Source organism: Gekko japonicus, unplaced genomic scaffold, assembly GCF_001447785.1.
Source record: "Gekko japonicus isolate JY-2015 unplaced genomic scaffold, Gekko_japonicus_V1.1 scaffold573, whole genome shotgun sequence".
Classification (NCBI taxonomy): Eukaryota; Metazoa; Chordata; class Lepidosauria; order Squamata; family Gekkonidae; genus Gekko; species Gekko japonicus.
Genome location: NW_015176469.1, coordinates 668,794 through 692,823, shown reverse-complemented (window position 1 = coordinate 692,823; position 24,030 = coordinate 668,794). Strand labels below are relative to the sequence as shown.

General features: G+C 39.9%; 1 protein-coding gene across 1 annotated transcript in view; it reads left to right on the top strand.

Moving 5' to 3' along the window:
- The first annotated feature begins 9,172 nt into the window (after positions 1–9,172).
- ADGRV1 (adhesion G protein-coupled receptor V1) overlaps positions 9,173–24,030 on the top strand; it is a 373,937-nt gene continuing 359,079 nt past the window's right edge. The window contains exons 1-7 of the mRNA XM_015427126.1: positions 9,173–9,355; positions 9,868–10,017; positions 12,964–13,059; positions 15,115–15,219; positions 17,744–17,857; positions 20,024–20,589; positions 22,020–22,290. Of these exons, the coding sequence (XP_015282612.1) occupies positions 9,173–9,355; positions 9,868–10,017; positions 12,964–13,059; positions 15,115–15,219; positions 17,744–17,857; positions 20,024–20,589; positions 22,020–22,290 (1,485 nt within the window). The remainder of the gene's footprint in view (positions 9,356–9,867; positions 10,018–12,963; positions 13,060–15,114; positions 15,220–17,743; positions 17,858–20,023; positions 20,590–22,019; positions 22,291–24,030) is intronic.

Below are 24,030 nucleotides of genomic sequence, written 5' to 3'. Positions count from 1 at the left end.
AGTACCTTTCTTTCTAGCCTGGTTATTGTTGCTGGTCTTAAATAACTAATCAACAAACAGGCTTCCTTGTCTTGAACTCCAGGGGAGCAATAGAGCAGAGAAAGCAAAATACTCAGCTAATAAGGAAATGATTATAATTATTAAATAGTCACTATTAAATTATAGCACAGGTTACAAGGTTTAGAAAAGCTAAAAAAAAAAGCTTGCAATTCAGGGAAAGATAAAATTACATGTCTTTAAAATCCGACAGATTTTTCCTCTTGTCAACAAGAAGGCAAGATGCTGCATCCTTCTCATTTAGAATCAGTCTGGATAAATATGAGAGATAATTGGTGTGGTAAATTGGAGATGAGGTTAACCACCTTTATCAAAAGAATGAAAATGTGGGGGGTTTTGCCTTTGGAAAGTACATGTTCTAAGAAGGAAAATCAGCATGAAAAAAACCCTTTCTACATTTTACAAAATGAGGTGTAATTGAATCAGTGAATAGGATTTTGATACATATTCGTAATTTAGAATAACCCTGAAACTGTGCGATACAGTAGTTAGCATTTAAAGTATAATTGTATGTTGTCAGGCACAGCTGAATAATTTATTTTAACACTTTGAAAACACATTAACATGCAGTGGGGTTTATACACATTTATTCCTTTTGAAAGAGCCATCATACAGGATAACATTATTCCTTTTGTCAGCAAGAGCCCATCCAGTTCTTGCGGTACAATGGAAAGCTCATTGAAGAATAAGCTTTTGGGGTGGGCTGGGTGACTGATGTTTCCTTGTACCCTATCACAGGGTGGTGTCTTACAACTGCTGGGAAAAGTAGCAAAAAGTCTGTGGTTACCAACAAGCAGGAGAAAGTTGGAGAAATTTCTGCTTGTCTCACGCCAGATGGCACAGCAACTTCCACTTACTTAGCAACAGACACAACTCAGGATAAGATCTGGCTGCACTTGAAAGTAATACCATTTCATTTGTATCTCACACAGAAATTCATTCCTTGCCTGCCTCAAATATAGCTTCTTCCCAATGATAGTTGAAGAAGCTGGAATAATGTGTATCTTTTTAATGTGACCAAATTGTGTAGGATTATTAAGTTTTCTGGAAATTACAACACAACAAAAGCAGTCAGCCACTTAGACTACCACCCTTGCCTCCCCCCCCCCCGTGAGAATTTTTATTTCAGTCACATCCTTACTGATTAAAAAATACACCATGGGTGAAATCTATTGTCTTTCTAACTTTATCTAGACTTAATGTGGTTCACCTCAGTTTTTACAATTTAATCCAGATATACAACTTTGCACCTCCATGGTTTTTACTTGAAATGAGGCTGAATCCTCAATACCTGGATTCTTATTTAGACTGTTCAAGTTATGGAATACATCTTTTTGAAGACTGGAAGATTTATGCACTATGAAAGAGTACGTATGTGGTGTCTAAAAGTGAGGTGTGAGTGCTTCCATGTATACATTTTGTATTACATGTAGCAGCCTTTCATCACTGTCAACTGATTATGATAAATATGAATTAACTAGGAATAAGGCCTGTTGTGGAAATAAATACGAGATCTAGAAGAGGCTCTGGGAGAGTGCCAAGGCCTTGGGCACTCATCATCAATTTGCTGTGGCGACCTCCTCAAACCCCATCCTCTCCAGGCTCCACCCTTGAAATCCCCAGGAATTTTCCAACCTGGAGTTGGTAACCCCATCCCCTTCTTAGCTAACCATCAACCTACCATTATCTGCCCCCTCTGACTGCAGCTGACTTCTGCCCTCCCTCCTGGAGATCAGTTGTATTTCTGAGTCACCTGGAGATTGGCAACAATGTTTCCTCAGGAGAAAATGTCTGCTTTGGAGGGTGGAGTCTATGGCATTGTACCTGTCTGAGGTCCCACCCCTCCTCAAACCTCACCCTCTCCAGGCTCCACCCCACAAATCTCCAGGAATTTCCCAACCTGGAGTTGGCAACCCTATCCCCTTACCAGCCAACCATCAATCTGCCATTATCTGCCCCTCTGGTTTCAGCTTTCCATCTCCTCCCTCCTCCCTCCTGGAGATCAGTTGAAATTCTGAGTGATCTCCACCCCTCACCTTGAGATTGGCAACAGTGGTTCCCCAGGAGGGAACGGCTGGTTGGGAGGGTGGAGTCTATGGCATTGTACCGGTCTGAGGTCCCACCCCTCCTCAAACCTCACCCTCTCCAGGTTCCATCCTTCAAATTTCCAGGAATTTCCCACCTGAGTTGGCAACCCCCTGTGAGGTAGGTTAGGCTAAAAGTCTGTGACTGGTCCAAAATGACCCACTCAGCTTCTACAGCAAGAACCCGGATCTAGCAGACCCTGCTCTGAAGCACTGACTGCTACGCCTAGGGCAGCCAACCTCCACGTGGAGCCTGAAGATCACCAAGTATCATAACTGAACTCCAGACAGCAGTCCTCTCCCCCCCAGAGGAAATAACTGCTTTGGAAGGTGGGTTTTATGGTATTCTGTTCAGCTGAGGCCTCTCCCCTCCCCAAACCCTGGCTTCCATAGACTCTACCAGAAAATATCCAGGAATCTCCCTACCTGGAGCTGGAAACGCTAGTCAGGACTGGCCGCAATGAGTTCCTCACAAAGGCCTGTGAAGGGTTTCCTTCCTTTGTCTGAACCAAGCTTGGTTGCCTACTGTGGTGAAACGGGCACCAGTTTACAACTCAGCTGGATGGGCTGGAGTCTATATTGATGCTGCCCTGCCCCTTGGGACAGTCCCTCTTTTCCTACACCTTTTGGCCTTGGGGCAGCTGGGAACTGTAGGCCAGCAGATGAGGAACCTCCATTCAATCCACTGAGTGATACCCCTGCAGGCCCCTCTCTGGAACTACAGCTCAGTTAAACCTTATGGGGGAACATTTTAAACAACCAACCACAGACGGCAGCCATCTTACAAACACAGGTAACTGACATTTCGTTACACCTACCAAGAGCCACTGAGGGGAGAGTTAGTCCCACAGAGGAGACAAGCAGGAGAAACATCTTCGTCAAGAGAGAAAGCCGTTTGCCAGTAATTCTGACTGGGCACACTGGCTGAAGGGGGAGTTGGCAGGGAAGAGGAGCAGACCCAGCACCCGGCCAATGGCACACGAGTACTCTTGAGTGGCGGCTGATGGGCCAATGGCTGAGGGAGGGCATGGAATGTTGCCACTTGAAAATAGAATTATTATATAGGAGAGATGACTTAATGAAGTATCCATATGTATGGTGAAGTAGAAGTGTGCTGTATTATATAGTTGGGCATTTGTATAATTTGGACCTTTGGAAATTCAAATTTATTGAGCAGTCAGTTCAGACTTTTTTTCTGCTTCAAGTTTAACCAGTACCGATGATAGGAAGAGCTTCCTTTTTGTGTTGAGTTCACTGTTATTTTGAATAACTGGAAATGTACAAGTAATTAAATGCCAGAGGTATCCTGAAAAAGACGGGTAGTTTCCTCATCTACCCTTTGGGTCTGTGGAAAGTCTACAGACTTCACAACTCATGTTAGTTTTGCAGTTGTTTCTGTGGGAATTGTTGGGGGACCAGTACAGACTGAAACTTTGGTGGCTCGTATGGATCAGATATGGTCCCATTAGAGGCCCCTAAGTAATAGTCAGGTTTGGAAACTAGTAGTTACAGTTTATTCTCCTGTTTGTATTTGTCCCTTGGATATGTATGTGTGAGTGCAGAAAATAAAGTATACTTTCTTATGCTAAAAATGTCTTGATGTTCTCCAAAGGAAGTATGTATGTTGAATTAGGGGAACTTCTTCTCATGCTGGCATTTGAATCTGTATAGCCAGAGGTCATTTTGTGGGGAACGCAGGGGAATGCAGTTCCCCCAGGTGAGGTGCAGGGGGGCGGGGCACACGACAAAGCCCCGCCCCTGCTTCCGGCCGCCCTGCTTCCAGCCCTCATTCAGCCAGGAGGTAGCAGGAGAAGAGGGAGGGTAAGTTGCTTTCTCCCCGCCTCTCCCCACCCCCGCCTGCCTGGGGCCAGGGAGGGCCTTGGCGGGGCTTCCTCGCACTCCCGCTGGCCTTGCAGGTCCACCGCCGGGCCCCTGATGTCAGGGGGTGTGGCATATGCTAATGAGTTATGCTAATGAGTTCCCCTAGCTCTTTTTCTACGAAATGACCCCTGTGTATAGCTGAATGTTCTGTATGCAGGAACAGTGAAGCGTGATAAAATCTTGCACACAGCAGTGCTCCTGGCAGCTTCTGTAAAGCTGAAACTGTAATGACATGGGATCTACTGCTATTACCTAAATCCTGTCAAGTTTGATGGGTGAGGAGATCTTTCTGACTGCATTTGCCACACCTGTTTCCCCTGCTGGAGAAACTGGCTTACCACTATCTCTTGCTCTGCTCACTCACTTCTGGGGCAACAACTTAGTGGATGTGGTGAGAACTGAAATTTGGAGATTTTACCTTCTACCTTTCTTTCATCATCCAGTTCATCAGTGAAGCCAGGTAAACTGGGGCCAGAGCCAGGTCTCCTTTCCAAAAAAATTCTTCCTACCTCCTAATGAGACCATAAGCAGAGCCCTGCAAGTGAACAAGAACAAAAATTCATCTAGTCCAGCATCTTGTTTCCCACAGTGGCCAGGCAGATGCTGCCAGGAAGTCAACAAGCCCAATAGGAAGCCAATGGTCTTCATGTGTTGCTGCCCCTAACATGTGAGGTTTGAAGGCATACGGTTTCTGCGCTCAGAGTTTTCATTTAGCCATCGTGGTTAATAATTGGTGATGAACCTATCACGCATGTCGGTTTGTTTAATTATTTATTTATATCCCGCCTGGGGACCCAAAGTGGCTTTCATAATTCTCCTCTCCTCTGTTTTATCCTCACAACAACCCTATGAGGTAATTTAGGCTGAGAGTGTGACTGGCCTAAGGTCACCAGGCAAGCTTCCATGACACAAGTGGGGATTCAAACTCGGATTTCTCAGATCCTAGTCCAACACTTTAACCCCTACACCATGCTTGTCTAGTTCCCTTTTAAAAGCCATGTAAGCCAGTGCCATTGTAGCAGTGATCCATAAGATAATTTAGCATTGTGTGAAGTATTTTCTTAAGTCTTACCTGAATCTGCTCCCCATCAATTAAATTGGTCCCTCAAGCTCTTTTTGTGGGAGAGGAAGTTCTATCTTCGCTTTCTCTATGCTGTATATAATATTGTCTATCATATCGCCCTTCCTAGTAATTTATTTTCTGTTAAGAGGCCCCCAGCATTGTATCCATACCTAATAGGGACGGTGCTCTAACCTTGATCACCTTGGTTCTGGGTATAGGATATCCTTTGTAAGATGGAGCGACTAGAGCAGTACACAGTATTCTCAAAGTGATTTCACCAAGGATTTATATATTACCACACTGGCTATCTATTTTCAGTCTAATGGATGGATCACTTATCCACATATTCTTAAAGAACTCTGAGTTTCGCTTTTCAGAAGTCATGCTGATTTTTTTTCTCCATGAAATCTCTGTCTTTAATCTTAATGATTCTGTCTTTAAAACTGATAGTGGTGTTCAGACCCTGAAACAGTAAGCAATATCTCCTGCTGAGGCAGCACTTAGGAGATGAGGGAGGGGATTGTCTCCTTTTGTCCTCCCCATCCTAAACATATCTCTAGCTTTGTTTGTTTGTTTCAAGTGGAGGAAGAAACTATGGAAATGTAGTTTTTCATTCCTTCAGAAAGGCAATGTGGTGATTCTGTCAATGGTAGGGAAATTTTGCTACCAGTTTGTCTCAAAAGTCCAGTCATTTACTTTTCCCCATATAAAGGAATGGCAGCCATTCATTTAGACAAGAGAAAAGAAAGATATGTGGTCAGGGGCACTGTTGGGTTCAGAAACAAACTGTTCCTTGCCTTTAATGTCTAGCCATGTAGAATCAAATTTGACCCTGCTTATTCCCTTTCCTTGGTTCTGTTTGTTTGTCACACAAGAAAGTGACCGAATGTTTGGAACTGGGTTTATGTACATAAATAGACAGATGTGGTGCTTGCACAGTGTTCATTACACAGATTGGAATAGTGCCAAATGAACATTGTGGTTGCTCTGATCTACAGGGGCAGACACAGAGTTATATTCTACTAGTCCTTTAAATAAAGTTTGAAGCCTTCCTCTGATGCTGGAAGAAGATTCACTTCTGCTGGAGGGAAGGTTCTTTGTCTGGAAGAAAACTTCAGACATTTCTGAGAGAAGTGGTAGGATCCAGGCCATAGCTTTAGCCATTTATTACTCTGGTATATGTGGTGGTAGACTAATAGGATTGGATTCTGCCAGCTTTTCTTATGATTAAAAAATGTAGATGGTCAGTTTTGACCACCAAAAAGGCTATGTCAGTGGTCCTGAGACTTGTGTGGTGTAGTGGTTTGGGTTTCAGACTCAGATCTGGAACACCCAGACTGTAATCTCCCTCTGCCGTTGAAGCCAATTCTACCTCATAGGGTTGCTCTAAGGATAAAATGAAGGACGGGAGAATCCGATGGAAGCCACCAGGGGAGAAATGTGGGATATAAATGAAATAAGTTACACAGCATGGGAGCTACAATGAGGAAGGGAATTGGGCAAGAGCAAGTGAAAAAGCTGGCAGGATCCAACCCACTGTGTTATTACTAAGTACAACCCAGAACTCTGAATATTATGAATCTAGCTAAAATCTACCTTAAATGACATTTCTGCTGTTTAGAAAAGTGCTCTTGGATTCCATGATCATTTTAAAAGACCTCCCCCCCCCCCAATGCAGGTGCTTTTTGGAGGAGAGAATAGTGGGAGTGAATTTTTAAACCCTTTTTTTTCTCCTGCTCTTTTTCAGTGAAAACGCCCACGATCCCTTTTACCCCTTTGAGGGGCGGGGGAGTAAAGGTACCCTTAAATTTTTCCCATTTGGGGTGAAAGCAGCCCAGGTTGCATTATCTGTGAAGAAAATGGCAGGGGGAGAAAGGGTTAAAAAGCCCTGTTTCTGCCTCCCTCCATTGTTCTTCTCTCCCTCCTAAAAGCAGCTTCAGTGACCACATTAGGGAAAGGAAAAATAGTCTTTCAAAATGACCACAGAAATAAATACTGACATTTAATTGTTTCTGAGAATAGAGACAGTACAGAATATTCTGTTAAAATCAAACTGGGAATCTGTGTAATCTGCTATTATGTCTAAATCAAGGTCTAATCTGGTTAACCCTCAGAACCTATTTTTGGTAATATGGCTTAGCTCTTGAATGTGCTGGAAAAAAATCCAATCATAATGAGATGGTATGCCTATTTTCTGTCAAAGGAGACATAAAATAGCCTAAGAAATATGGTTTATATCCTAGTCTTGAAGAAAGTCCCACCAAGGGACTCAACTGCAAAATTAGAAGCATCATTTTATATCCTCCATGAGAACTGTTGTAGCAACATAATTTATATCTTAATATCTGTTCTCAGATCACTTGAAGGCAAACAGTGCATTCCAAAAGGAGAGAGAATTAGTATTTTCATTACAAAAAAACCAAACCCAACCCTCCCCAAAAACCCCACCACCATAATTGGGCCTGTAGGGTAAGGGAAATAATTTACATGCTAAACTATTTTGTGTTGTGATATCATGTGACACTTATGAGGCATTTTTCTGTTTGACCATATTTTAATTTTAAAATACTGTCAGTAATTGACATGAATTAATTAGGCAATTATTTTAAAAGTTGGTTTAGGGTTTTTTTGTGTGTGCATATTTTGCAAAACAAAAACAAATCATTGTAGAAATAAATGTAATGAGGAAGAATTCTGGGTAGTTGAATAATTGATGATATTATTATGAGACTTCTCTAGTTCCACAAGAGTAACTTTATCGGTTTAGAATGCCCCTTAACAGAGGTAATAGAATTCGAGTAATTCTAAACGCCTTAACCTGGCTCTGTAAGGATCATATTTTCAGGATTATTTACTTGAGGCACACACCGTGGGAAGAGATTTGCTTAGTCTATGACGAGGTAACAGCTGAAGCTAAAAGGTCAACGACACCCTTAGTTCATTATAGATTATGCTTGACTTTGCAGACAGAGTAATTGCCTCAGAGTTTACAAAGGTTGCATGGTTCACATTCAAGTTGCCATTGAACACTCAAGATAACATTTATGTTCTAGGGAGGCAACCATCATAAACACCAGTAGAAAACACTTGGCAAGTTAGCCTTAAAATGCATTTATATAATAATGTTACATGCTTGAGAACCTTTAATTTCAGTGAATGTGTCAGTGTGTATTCTGAGTTTTTATTTCACTTTTTAAGAGTCCTGTATGCTTGGTTAGGGTCCAAAGACTTTGTTTCACTAAGAAAGAAGGCACTTCTGAGAGAAATGTGGTCACTTATGAGAGATCTCCATGAGTATTTAACCTTTAGTAGATCTGTATTGTCTGAGACTGCATAGTGTTGTGTGGCTTGGGCTGACCAAATAATAGAGATGTCCATAGTAGTTTCTAATGTCTCCTGCTATACAAAGATGTGCACTATTTCTTGCCTCCCTGTCTCAGACACATGTGCAAGTCCGTTGCTGATCCTGGATCTTCCTACAGGCAGTTTATAAAGTTCCTACAGGCAGTTTATAAAGTTCCAGCCCCATTTTTCTAGCCATGTCTTAAGATACTGATGACAGCTAAACATTTGTTTAAAAATGGGGTTTCTTCTATTTCAGTGTGTTTCCTAGTGGCTTGTGACTGGCCCATTGTGGTGGATCATATGCAAGATTCTCTCATGAAAACATTTATTGTTGTGAATGTATAGTGTTTTTCACTGATGGGTTTTGTGAAGTTCCCTTTTATTGTTCTGTTTTTAGGAGAACTGCACCCCAAATGGCATATTCAGCACATCTCAATATAACAGATCAGTTGAGAAATCTCATATTTTAGTGACAGGCCTGGGGATGCTAAGAAATACCTGGCCTATATGGATGGCTTAAGTAGAGTCTCTAGAACCAATGTTGCCAGGACATGGCACTGTATAAATACATGTGATGTAAAATCATATATGCAGGTATTGCAGAACATATAGCTATTTCTACCTGGAAAAGTATAAGATACTCAGGAAGTATAAGATACTATTATAGTTCATACAGATATAGGCATCGTATCTAGTATTTTTGTTCATATTCGTATTTTATGTTTTCTTTCTCTTTCTAGGGATGCCCTCTGTCTATTCATTAGTTACACTTTTTTTAGCATTATCCATCAGTTTTACCTCTGGAGAAACAGAAGTACAGTTTATTGGACAAACTGAATTTGTGGTTAATGAGACAAGCACAACAGTTATACGACTTGTTATAGAAAGAACAGGAGAACCAGTGAACATCACAGCGATTGTATCGGTAAGAAAGGCTGCTTTTCTGCACGGATGTTGGAATGAAGGCGAGGTGCTCTGGCTCAGTAGCAGAGCATCTGCTTGGCATGCAGAAGGTCTCAGGTTCAATCCTCAGCACTTCGAGTTAAAAGGATCAGGTAGGAGGTGATGTGAAAGACCTCTGCTGGAGACCCTGGAGAGCCACTGCCAGTCTGAGTAGGCAGCATTGACCTTAATGGACTGCTGGTCTAATTCAGTATAAGGTAGCTTCATATGTAAAGCCCTTTTAAACCAAAACGGATTAAATAAAGAAGGTATTTTTGGGGAGAAGGAGCATAAATGTTCATTTGTTCTTGGCAAACTGAAGCCAAAAGTAGTTTTCCATAGGAAGACCAGCAAAAAGTCTTCATGATATAATGATATTTTAATGATAAAAGATTATTTTTTTAGATAATAGTATTGGACATACATATTAATGGAAATGTTATTTGAAGTTTTACATAATGATTCAGGCTTAATGAATAAATGTGTGTCTTTTAGATTCATGGTGAAAATACAGGAGACTTTTTTGATACATATGCAGCAGCATACATAACTGAAACAGAAATGAATCGGACTGTATATATCTCTGTGTGTGATGATGATCTTCCAGAGGCTGATGAGACTTTCACATTTTACTTGACCTTACAGGTAGGTACCAGTTTTTCACAGAAGGGAGGATTGTGGCTCGCTGGCAAATGTTTTGCTTACTGAAAGCCTTTGATTCAGTTCCTGGAATTTCTAGAGAAGGGATCTTAGTTTACAGTTGTTGGGAAATACTACTTCTCTGCCTGAAAGTCTGGAAAGCCGCTGACAGTCAGAGTACCTAGTACTGTCAGATGGACAAATGGTTAAAGTCAGCTTCGTATGCTCATGCAGATCAAATTATATTGAAATATATGCCTGATCTTTGGACATATGGTCTTTTTCATATTTTGGTACCTAAACAAGTATTTCAGTATTATAATTTTGCTTAAAGCTTTTGATCCTTTGGTTTTCTTCAAGCTAGCATGCTAGTCTTAAAATGAAAAGAAGGAGGTAAATATATTCACTAAATTTTTAGAGTTCTCTGAGAGGGTGAACAAACATGTAGACAAGGGTGACCCTGTAGGTGTTGTTTACCTTGATTTCCAGAAAGCTTTTGATAAAATTCCTCACCAAAGACTCGTAAGTAAACTCAGCAGTCAAGGGATAAAAGGACAAGTCCTCTTGTGGGTTAAAAACTGGTTAATTAAAAGGAAACAGAGAATGGGTATAAATGGGCAGTTTTCAGAGTGGAAGATCATAAGCAGTGAGGTATCGCAGGGCTCGGTACTAGGTCCAGTGCCTTTTAACTTGTTCATTAATTATTTGGAGTTGGGAGTAAGCAGTGAAGTGGCAAAGTTTGTGGATGACACAAAGTTGTTTAGGGCACTGAGAACCAGGGAGGACTGTGAAGCGCCCTAGAGGGCTCTGTCAAGACTGGGCAAGTGGGCGTCGTGGCAAATGAGGTTCAACATGGGCAGGTGCAAAGTAATGCACATTGGAGCCAAAAATCTTGACTATATCCACTGATGGGGTCCGAACTGGTGGTAACTGACCAGAAGAGAGATCTTGGAGTTGTGGTAGATAACTCACTGAAGATGACTCAGTGTGCGACTGCAATAAAAAAGGCAAATGCTATGCTGGGGATTATTAGGAAGGGGATTAAAAACAAATCAGCCCCTGTATAAATTTATAGTGCAGCCTCATTTGGAATATTGTGTACAGTTCTGGTCACCACACCTCAAAAAAGATACTGTAGCACTGGTAAAGGAGCAGAAAAAGGTACTAAAATGATTAAGGGGATGGAACACCTTCCCTATGAAGAAAGGTTAAAGAGATTATGGATCTTTAGCTTGAAGAAACAATGATTGAGGGGTGACATGATAGAGTTTTACAAAATTATACATGGGATAGAGAAGGCAGAGAAAGAAGTACTTTTCTCCCTTTCTCACAATACAAGAATTTGTGGGCACTCAATGAAATTGGAGAGTAGTAGGCTTAGAACACATAGAAGGAAGTACTTTTTTTTGCCCAACAAGTAGTTAATACATGGAATTCACTGCTGCATGAAGTGGTGGCAGCTACAAGCATAGACAGTTTCAAGAGGGGATTGGATAAACATATGGAACAGAGGTCCATCAGTGGCTATTAGCCACAAGAGATGGAATGCTATGTCTGGGGCAGTGATGCTCAGTATTCTTGGTGCTTGGGGACAACGCTTCTGGAGTTCTGGCCCCATCGGTGAAACTTTTCCTTCCGCTTATTTCATTGCTTTTAAAAAAAAATCACTCTATTGAGGTGTTTTTAGAAAAGCAGTCGGACAGTTTCAACTAATAAGCTACTACTTGGCTGTCAATTAAAATATTAGAGCATCTTATATTGCTTCTGGAAAATGGCTTATGCTTTGGGACACCAGGAAGAAATAGGAGTTCCATCATGATAATGGGATGAATACAAAATATGTCATTCATTAAGCCCTCCCCCTTTGACTATGATGCAGAAACCGTATCATTAGAATGGTCTTTGGTCAATCTACTGTCTTTGTTCTCCCCGTTTCTCACCTGCCTTGTCCTCTTTTATTTGGCTGCCTCTTAACTATATACCAGCAGTGACCAACAAAGCAGTTTGTCACATGGAATTTCTAACTTCTCTTGTGAGGTGATGGAGCATTAATACCCTTAAGTCACCAGGAGGTGGTAGTGAAGACCGGGAGTCACAGTCAGCGCTGTGCAAGTATACTGTTGCTGTTGGTTATCAGTTCTTGCTGGTTCAGTAGCCCACACCCATGTCAAGAGTTGCTAAGCAGTAAGCCACATACATGCTTCTGTGACACTTCCTGTTTCAAAAACCACCTCCCAAAACATACAGGTTAAAACAGCAGGTCCTGTCCTTCCTCCGTTGCCCCACAGGCGCACTGGCACGTCTGCCTGATGGGGGACCCCTTCACTGTTCCGTGGTATACACAAGTTACTGAATATATGGATAACGTATTACTATGTTGCAAACTTGGAAGTAATTTTCAGTAATTCTTCAGTTCCTCCCCATTTTCCTTTTATTCTTGCCGTGGTTATACACCAGTTATCTTGTTTTTAGACTGACAATGTTCTGTTTCGTCATTGTGATCATATAACGATCGTTATAGGACTTATAAAAGTTCATCTCAGAATTTTCAGTATTGAATATAGTGTGAAACGATCTTCAGTTTCTTGTTAGGAGTGGGGTAGAATGCATGCTTCTTATCTTGCTTCTTATTGCTATGGTATCAATAATATTGTCAAGCTATGATTAATGATCTCCAGGGTTTGAGTCAAACACTTTGTTGTTTAACCAGACTAAGTCTATAGAATTTGTGCTGCATGAAAAAAGTAAGAGTGCTTTGGAGCAATGAGTTGACTCAGAATGCCATTTCACTGGAATGTGTCATTAAGGGAGATTCATTTACTCTGAAAATAGTCGCCTTATTGAACACAAGACCTTACTGAAAACATGAATGCATTTTTTCTGCTTGTATAGACCATTTCATTTACAATGTACCCTTCCAATTTTACATACTGTGTGCTTGGTCTATTTCAGAAGCCATTTCCAGGAGTAAAGCTTGGTTCGTCCAGAACTGTAACAGTAACGATTTTATCAAATGACAATGCTTTTGGAATTATTTCTTTCAATATGGTATGAATTTTGTTTTCCATACCTTTATTCTTTGTAATGGAATAACAGGGAGATATCTCTGAGGAGTAATTTAGCAGTGAATGGGAAATAGAGCAACCATAGCATTGTGATTGAAAGAACAAGAGGGAAGACCCCAGTTAAACTGAGACATAAATAGCATGAATGACTTTAGGTATGCCACTTTCATCCCCCCACCCCACATCCTACCTACTATTAGAAAAGTCTGTCCCTTTCCAGCAATAGGCCTTGAGACTGCTCAACAGCAGCAAAGGTACGTTAGGAAAGCCCATGCTGCTGCTGTATAATTAAAAAAAGCTGCCTGTGTGGACCTTGGGATGTAGAGTGAAAGGTTTTCCTATTGCCCCAAAGTATCCTGTTGTGGCTCAACAAATCTTCCTGGACTCCAGGTAGTTAGCCCTGTTAGTCTATAAATCCCCTGTATTTTAGTGTATTTTTTTTTCAGAATAGTATATTAGAATACTGAATGTAATGCAATGAATATTGGGATGGTTTGCTGACATGATACTGCATCCACCTCAGAAAGTGCTGTTAAGTGATCTCCACGCCTGGGAAGAGAGAATGCGGATTCTTGTTTTGCTTTCCACAATTAAAAAAGACACGTTTAGGCATTTATCTGCTATTTTGACATATTTATTGCTTTACAACTGTTGACCTTATAACCTTAGCTTGTTGTTTAGTTCTGACTTTGCATACCTTAAACATCATCATGTTACATGTTAATTTGCTGTTAAGTCCCTGTCTATAAGTTTGAACCTCATCTACTATTCCAGTGTATTTGAAAAAGTGTGCCTTGCACATGAAAGCTCATACCTTGAATAAACCTTTGTTGGTCTTAAAGGTGCCACTGGACTCTAAATTTGTTCATTTGAATTGTGGCATCAAAGCAGTTGAATTAAAGGCAACCAGAGGATGTGATATTTGGCAGGTCATTGGAGGGTCTTTTAAAAGATCCCAAGTGAATTGAAACAGCTGATCAAGTTTTCACTGACTTTGGATACAAGATTTAGAAGATGGAGAAGATAAGAGTCTTGTACGGATTACTAGACAATATAAATATATAATATAAATAATATAAGAAAAGTAATTTGTGTTTTTAGAAAGAAAGCTGTATCAGTATTACAGAGAGCACTAGATTTTGCCACACCAAGAAGTCTGGCTCCAAAAAAGCAGACAGGAGAGCCACCGGCTGACCCCCTCGCCTTATATAACCAGCCCCCTTCCTTCCCAGTCAGGTTAATCTCTATTATGTTAGCTAGTCTTGGTGTCCAGGAAAATACCAACAGCTGATTCTAGATTATATGATGCAGTTTCCAGAGGCTTTAGGATTACGCTTGAGAAAATAGGAACTACTAAAATGATTTTTGGCAAACTTACAGGGTCTTTAGCCTTATTAAATTTTCTGGCCCAGATAAATAACAATACAGGCAGCGAAATCAGTATTTATATATTAGTGTAAAACAGTAAGTTAAAAATTATTGTATTATATTGTATTTTACTTAGGGCGTTTCACAACAATTGATTGTTGTATGTGTATATGTGTATGTTGTTGTTGTTATTATTATTATTAAATTTTAAAAGAAAGTGTGCGTAATTTCTGGAATATAACTAGAATACTAATGATTTCAAGTAATTTCAAGTAATTTATGTTGTTCCCACTTCCTCTTTATCAAACAAATTTAAAATGAATTTATTTTTAATTTTGTAGTTAGTTTTCTTGTCATGATTTGATGAGGAAAACATCTCGTTTGATAGTTTTAAGAAGCTCTATAAATATTTAGTGACACAATTTTTTTACCTTGTTTATAGTGGTGATAATTGTTAGGGAAAATCAATAATTGTTTTTAATATTTATGTCTTTCAGTGTTTTAATGAGCAAAAAAAATTGTTACTGGGAAATTGAATACTACGGTATCAGTAGGCCTAGTCACAGATGTGATTAACTCTTAGGGAGTTTATTATTGCTATGGTAACAGTTTCTGCACAGGACATCTCATAAGTACCTGATACTACTTTTTACTTCTTTCTCCCTTTTAGCCTGTCTTGATCACACTGAATGAGCCCAGGCATGGGAATGAATCTGTACCTCTTATTCTGATTAGGGAGAAGGGAACTTATGGAACTGTGACTGTGATTTATGAGGTAAGTCTGTTCAACTACTTCCTCTGGTAAACATATGATTAGATGCTAGTTACCTGGATTTTTTTCAGTCTGGTTTTGTACCTGGTTTCAGAAGAGATGCTGCTCTGATTACTCTAGTGAATTACTTGCGCTGTGAAGCAGTCCAGGGAACTGTATCTGAGCTGGTTCTTTTGAACCTCTCAGCAGCTTTTGATAACATCAGTCATGGTATCCTTCTGGATTGTCTTGCCAGTATGGGTTTAAGTGGCACTGCTTTGCTGTGGTTCTCGTCCTTCATAGAGGACAGGTTCTAGAAGTTTATGTAGTTGGACTACTGTTCTACCCTTTGACCTGTGATTCACGGGGTGCTATAAGATTGAAGGTCAAAGAAGACCGGGACGGCAAAGGATGAGATTGTTAGACAGTGTCATAGATGCAACGAACATGAAATTGAGCAAACTTCAGAGGATGGCGGAAGACAGGAAGGCCTGGCGTGATCTGGTCCATGGGGTCGCGAAGAGTCGGACTCGACTGTGCAACTGAACAACAACAACAACAAGATAACATCTTGCATCCCTTGCCATTTGACTGCTATATGAAGCAATTGGTTGAGTTTGTTCAGAGATATGTAGTAAGATGCCATCACTATACAGATGGTAATAAGTTCTGCCTCCCCTTTCCATCTGAATCTTGAGGGGTGGCTGAAACTCTGATTCGGTGCTTGGAGTTAGAGAGAACCTGAATGGGTTTCCCACTGGGCTCTTCCACTGAGCTTTTGTTTGTGGTGGTGGATGTCCCCTCTCTCTGGCTGGCCCCCCATCAGTGGCCTGGATTTTTAATTCCATCTTAATCGCTAAGATGTCTGATCAGAATTTACATGGTATTTTAGGATTTTATGCTATTTTATATTGTTGTTTTAAGTGGTTTTAATTGTATTATATATTATATTTATATTGTTGGAACCTGCCCTGAGCCTGCTTGCAGGGAGGGTGGGATATAAGTCCAAATAAATAAATAAACTATAGCTTAACCAGTCAAGGTAGAGATAGTGTTGGTCAGGGATGTCAATGTTTATGGATTAGGTGTTCTGCCAGTTTTAGATGAGATGCATTCTTCCTGAAGATGTTCATGGTGTGGAAATACTTCTAGATCTCAAGCTGCATGATGTTCAGATGCTGGCAGTGGTGAGGATTTGCTTTTTACCAGCTGTGACTGGTTTATTGACTGTGTCCTTCACTTGAGAGGAAAGATCTAGCCACAGTTTGTTCTCTCCCCCCCCCCCCCGGGAAGCTGACATGACTGTTTCACTATTAGTATTTAGGATGGGAGTATAGACTGTTCTGTTTCACTAAGCTACTGGACTTCTTTAAACTTTCACAGTATGTGAAATACATATAATGTGTAATTAATGTTATGGATACAGCATTGATCAATTTGTTGTAAACCATATAGAGGGCTAGAATAGTATAAAAGGATATAAATAATCAAATAAATAAGTGACACTAAATGTAGAATTATGTAAGATAATAATTCTGAATAAATATTATTTGAGGAGGAAAAATTGTTACTTACCAGTGTCTGGGGCTGTACAACAGTTCTGAAATCACTGGCTCCAAATAATTTTTTCTGGGTCTCTTGTGACTCATCTCATTCTTATGACTGTGGCCTATTCCATAAGAACATAAGAGTCCTGTTGTATCAGAACACTGGTCCATGTAGTAGTCCAGAAGTTTCACACAGCATTTAACAAATGCCATAAAAGCCAAGATCTTCTCCTGATTCTGTCTCCTAGAATTGGTATTCAGAAGTTTGCTGCCTCTGAATATGAAGGTTCCCTTTACTCACCATGGCTAGTAGCCTTTGATGGACCTATCCTCCATGAATATGTCTACTCATGAGCTGGGATCTATTCAGGTGATCCCAGACTAAGAAAGGAACTACATCCTAGGAGATGCTGTTATATAGGCTGCTGCGGCAGTTGGCTTTGTGCCACAGGTTGTAAAGTGCTGGGCCTGGACTTGGAGGAATCCCGTTCTAAGTCCCACACTGGTGCCTAATAGTTGCAAATGTAGGATCTGTGCTGGATTTATAGGTGGCTTCCTGCTTTTAATATCCTGGAGAGAGAGGAAACTATATTCATGGAAATCAGAAGTACTACAGCATAGAGATGTTTAGTATAATACTACCGCGTAGGAGCATAGGCATTTGCCCTACGAATGCGTCCCCATTCTTATTGGGATTGTTCCGAAAGTTTCAGATTCCCACCTTCTTCAACCAATATCTTTGAAATGAAACGGTCTACTTTTAAGCCAATAATGAGACTTATGTTTTAGATCATCAGACTGTGTTGTTAGGACAAAATCCTATTATTTATTAAATAATTGGTAGCTGAATTGATACTGTTTACAGTAAGCATTTCATTTTCATCTTGAATATCAATACCTTTGACTGGCTGCATTAAAGGAAGGTTTTTGCTTTCTGGATATTGTTGGCTATTGAAAGCTTCCTTCACGTTTACTGAACAAAAGCAATGGTTTCTCTGTAGGTAGAAGGTGCTCCAGATAACCCTGAAGAAGACTTGAGCCCAGTAAGAGGGAATATTACCTTTCCTCCTGGCACAGCTTGGTTGATTTATAACTTGTTTGTTCTTGATGATCAGGTGAGAGCATACTTTAGTCACTTTTGAAGATATGATCTAATCATAAAAATTATTAACAAATTACACAATACCCTTAGCTAGTGTTAAATTACTTCATCTTAGACTGATGGACCTTTAGAATCGGTATCATGGTATCTTTTATCATTGGAAATAACCTAATATTTATAATGCAACCTCTGTGGGAACTGGGAAAATGTCACATTCATCTATTAATAAAATGATGTCTGGTCGAGTTTCAGGGGTTTTTTTAAAAAAAGCTCTTGGACAGTAGACTGTGTAATTGTTCTACATTACATTCCCATGCTCTCTCATATATTTAAGAGCTCATTTTTGTGGCCCACTTACATGTATAGTTTAATGTTATAGGAAGATACTTAGAGTCTCTTCATTGTACTCTGAAACAGATAAACAGATCGACTCTCTGTCCACAGAGTATGATTCGTAAACTTCTGTGGTCTCCTCTTTAATAGATTACTCATGTGAGCACTTAAATGTACAAGAGAAGTTGGGAGAAATAATGTATGAACTGATTTGCAGTCAGTGGGCTACTTGCCAGGTCTCTTTGCTTAACTCTACATCATATACATACCTCTTGATTCATGGTCCTACTCCTTGTCATCAGCCAGGATTTTTCCCATTCTCCTTTGTTTCTTTGTTCCATATACTGCACTCTTTATTGCTTGTTGTAATCCCTTAGAGTCACTGTTGGGGAGCAGGGCCCCATAGACTTCAAGACATGCTACTGTCATCGGGTCAAAGTATTGCCTGCCAAGCAGTACAGTACAGTACAATTAGCATGCCAGTTTTTTTGCATTTGTATGGAACAGTTCAGTTTTAATTCAAGAACTGCCGAACCTTTATTGACTATATATTTAAAGTAGATATCACTATGAACTCAGACCTCTTTATTTAATTTTGATTCTTAAAGTGTCTCATTATTTCAGTAGTAAAAGAATCACCATCCATGTGAATTCATATCATTACATAAATTATTGATGCAAATTATAAACTTTGCATAGCAAATTACTTGGATAAAATGTATAATACCAAGATGAAGATTTGTGAGACTTAGATCTTGTATGGGCTTAAAACTTGTTGAGGAGTACAAGTCAAAACCTATTATGAAAGTACAAGTGCCACAAACTAAATAAGGAATAAAGCTGGCCTTAGCTTCAAAGACGGCTTGAATGCCCACTCCTGAATACCATCTGTAGAAAAGCATTTGAGGGCGGCCAATTAGCAAATGAATATGAACGAGAAGGAAAAGGTAGGGAGTAAGGAACTTGGACTCTTGCTTGGAAGTTTGAGACAATAGATTTGCTTAGAAAAGATGTTATACACACTAACTGAATATTTACCACCAGGCAGTCTCTGAAGTATTGAGTTGTTCTGAGTTCTCTCTCAGACGTGAATGGTGTTTGTGAATTTCAAAGTCAGGGAACAGGTGCATGAGTTTTTCAAAGCAATTTGCTTTGGGGTGAGAACTGAGTTCTATTAAGAGTCTATAAATATAGTGTTGAAGAAGAAATATAAATGATGTATTAATATGCTGGACAATAAATGAAGTATTCTGATTGTGTTGCCCACACTATAGAATTCCGTCACGAGGGAAGGTTGGCAGACAAGATGTGTCTTATTTTTAGAAAATTCTTAAAGGTTGTTGTGATACAGTGAGCATTTGGGGGCATTAGAGTGCAATTCTGATTAAATCCTGTATAAAAATGATCTGTGAGCCATAACCAAAAGCTAGTATCAGGTTTTTTGATTGCTGTTCAAAGATGTAAGTGCTGTTTTAAGCATTAGATTTTACAAAGACATGTTTGGATATCAACCCAAGCTTTATAATCTTGAAAACAGTGAACTCTTTAGTATCGTATTACCATCAAACATATTATGACATAATTGTTGCCAGAATTATTCACATTTAAACAATATAACTGAAAATGTTTTACATGTCTACTGTTCTGCATAAAAATGTTCATGCTGCACATTTTGAGTCTTAAAAAGCATATTACTCTTTCCAGAAGATAGAAATTTAATTGGAGGGATTTTTCTCCATAGCTTCTTTTGGAAAAAATTTTGGGGAAAGTAATTTGAGAAGCCCTGTTTTTTCCTACCAAATTGCCCCTGTATACTTTTGATGAGTTATTCTTATTACTTTTCTAGATACCAGAAAATGATGAGAGATTTATTATTCATCTGAAAAGTGTAGAAGGAGGAGCAGAAATCAACATATCAAAAAAATCTGTTGAAATTTTTATTAAGAAAAATGATAGCCCTGTGCGATTTACCCAAGGTGTTTATATGGTACATGAAGAGGATGATATAATAACAATTCCACTTGTTCGGGGTAAAGAAGATGGTGGAAACATAATTGGGCCTGATGAATATGAGGTCTCTATCTGCTACATCATTGTAACTGGAAATTCAACAACACATGCACAGATTAATTTAGACTTTCTAGATCTACAGCCAAATACAACTGTTGTTTTTCCTCCTCTAATACATGAAACATCTATAAAATTCAAAATCCTTGATGATGCCATACCAGAAATTGCTGAGACATTTCATATTGTGCTGCTTAAGGACACTTTGCAGGGAGATGCTGTTTTAACAAATCCTTCTGTTGTTCAAGTAACCATTAAACCCAATGATAAACCTTATGGAGTACTATCCATCAACAGTATTTTGTTTACCCGGACAGTTATTATTGATGAAGATCAAATGTTAAGGTACTACACCTCTTCCTTCTATGAATAAGTAAATTACCACAAGTTGTCTCATAAATCTAATTTAGGACAACAAATGCTAGACTTGTGTGGGGAAGTTCATATTTCCTTGTAGGTACTTTTCTGTGTGTGATATTCTTTGGAATTTAACCTTGAAGTATTTTGCTTTGTTATTAACACCTCCTCCAAGACACTTTGAGTCAGGATCAGGACTATGTAAGTATCTGCTGGGGTTATAGTTCTTATAGTCTCATGGAAGCCCTATGTAAAGAATTCTCAGTGGGGTTTCATTCATAAAGGATTATTGAAACTAACATATAGTGAAATGGAGAATTTTGTTTAATTACTTCTGTAATTACAAGTGCAAATTACATGCAATGGCCTCAGTCTAGAGCATGTTATTTTCACTGAAGCCACAATTAAATTAACAGGATTTGTTATATAACTACTTTGTTCCACTGATTTCAGTGTAATTTAAGTGCAATTATTTTCTCTGGATTTGGGCTGGTATGGCTGGAATGTGTTTCTATCCATAGTTAGGAGTGTATACTGTAGATTGTAGCAGAAGTTATATTTGTAGACCTGTCCAAATGGTTTCTTTGTGAATGAGAAATGATTTGCATTGCTTTCATGAATTTCTCAGGAGCTGAGAACATAATTAAATCAACACAGTTTTGTATTTAAAGCCGTTAGCAGAAAGTTCATTATGAACTAATATTCCTGAAGTTCTGCTTCATATAGGTGCCTTTTAGGTGTTCTTCCTGCTGTGTAAGCTACTTATCCATGAGCAGCTCCTTCATGACTCCGAAAGTCCTTAAATAACCTAATTATGTGGGCAGCTGCTGATCACAGTTCAACAAAATCCCCCCCCCCCCCGGGAGATGTGCCGGTTCCATTGGGAAAAGCCCACACAATCTGTCCTTGTCCACATGCATTGGGATTTTAACACTCACTTGTATGGAAACGGCTCATGGATAAATGTCTCCCAGGTGGCTGGAAGAACATCTAAGGGTACCGTGCTATAAAGTTAAATCAGAAAAGTCAGTGGAAGAACTTTTCATTTGTATTTGTAATGATTTCTCTGAATTAGTTCTGCCAGTGGGATCAGTGGCCTGGCTATTGGAACATCTAGGAGTGCATGTATTATATGTGTACATATGCACACAAGTATGCGTATTTAACACAGACAGGGATATCGTGGATATCTGTTTTTTTTTTTTCTTCTAGAAGCAAAAAAGTTGCATATTTTGGATTAAATGCCCTAAACAAGGTAACATTTTAAACTGGCATGAATCCATGAAGAGGGCAAAATGCCAGCACAAGAAAATTACAAACTGAGGCAATTATACAGAACAGGAAAGGATGCCCCATCTTGTCAAGAAGCTAGTGTTTAAGACAAGAGAACTGTGTTAAATTTTGTTTTCAACCTCTAGGTATGAAGGTATTACTATTGTAAGGAACGGTGGAACACATGGAAATATTTCAGTAGCCTGGATTATAACCCGCAACAGCAGTGATCCTTCACCTGTGACTACAGATATCACTCCAGAATCAGGAATATTACATTTTGATCAAGGGCAGATGTTAGCACCACTTTCTCTAAATATAATTAATGATGATATCCCTGAAGAAGCAGAACCGTATCTGCTTAGAATTCTGGCTCATACAATACAAGGGGGAGCAGAAGTGAGTGAACCAGCCGAGGTAAGCCTGTGTTTACTTTCTTCCGAAAAAATTTAATCAAGAGTTTCTAAATGAATAAATAAATATTTAAGCTAAAATAATGCTGAAGTTCCAAAAGATCAGTTTATTTATGTGTTTATTTACTTCATTTACACCTTGCCTTACTTGCCTTCTCATTGGGGACCCAAACAGGCTTACATCCTTCTCCTCTCCTCCATTTTATCCTCACAACAACCCTGTGAGATAGGTTAGACTGAAGAGTGTATGACTTGCCCAAGGTCACCCAGTAAGCTTCCATGACAGAATCAGAATTCAAACCTGGGTCTCTGAGATCCTAGTCTAACACTCTAACCAACTACATCATATTTATGTATTATTTATTTCAGTAGATTTTAGACTCTAGTCTGGAAAACTGGGTTTGATTCCCCACTCCTCTACATGCAGCCAGCTGGGTGATCTTGGGTCAGTCACAGTTCTCTCAGAGCAGTTCTCTCAGAGCTCTCTCAGCCCTCCCTACCTCACAGAGACATAACTACCTATTCCAAACAACATCCGAACAATCTGATATTGAGCAAATTCATATGAACCAATTTTCTAGAACCCACATTGTGAGAAGTGAAATAACCTAATACAGGAAACTACTTTTCTACAAATTTGGGGTATATTTCCATAGCGGGTGAGAGTGTGGCTAAGCTGGGCCAGCAGCATCACTCAGGTGATCCTACTGGGGCGGCCTCCCTGATGGATTAAAGTACCCTGGCCCTGCTCCTACACCTGATAAACATCCGCCTGTCTGGTGTAAGGGTGGGGAGGATTGTGTTTAAAGACAGGGAGGCTGGGCCAGCAGCAGTGCTAAGGAAATCCTGCTGAGCAAGCCTCCCACCCCTCTCCTATAACTGACAGGCAGCTGTTTGTCCAGTGTAGAAGGGGGAGGGAGCGGCGTATTGCAAGCCATTGTGGAGGCTGGGCTGGCAGGATCGCTAAGGTGTTACTGCTAGGGCAGGCTCCCTGATGGCTGCACCCAGACAACTGCCTGTCAGGTGTAGGAGCGTGTTTGAAGCTATGAGGAGACTGGGCCAGCAGCTTTGCTGCACCTCACAGATGGTCGGCCATTCCTGATTTGCTCAGCTGTCATTACCTCTCTGCAGTCTCTGTAACTGTTTTTTTTAACCCCAGAACACTGAGCTCTGCAGCTGACCAATCAGAGAGTGGGGGGGTGCAAGCAGGCAGCAGCCTTGTAGCCACATAGGAAGCAATGGGGGGAGCACATTTTACTCCTTTTGACCCCCATAGGGGTCAGATTTCTAAAAATCAGTGAGCATCTACATCATGATAGGAGCGCTCTCCCTGGATTTCGTGTTTCTTAGGTTCATGGGTTTGGCCTGGGCGTTGATTTTATGGTGAGGGGACTTTCTTTTAGATCGATCGATCGATCGATCGATCGATCGATAGATAGATAGATAGATAGATGTCATTGAGGGTAAACAGATTTGAATGTGAGGGGGAAACTTCCTGGACCAATCTCATGGGTGATCCTAGCCAGGGATTACACAGTGAATGGAACGATATCTCTACTTGGGTTTCCAGTTAATTTTGTTATCTTACAATGTCTCTGAGACAAACACAATTAATTGAGACAGGCAGCCAGAGGGGGCTTTGAAAACAAGTAGGCAAACATTTTCACACTTTAAATATTCCTGATAGCTATGTTTGGTTGCAGTTCAACTCCTAATTAAGACAGGTTTCTTTCCCCGACATCAA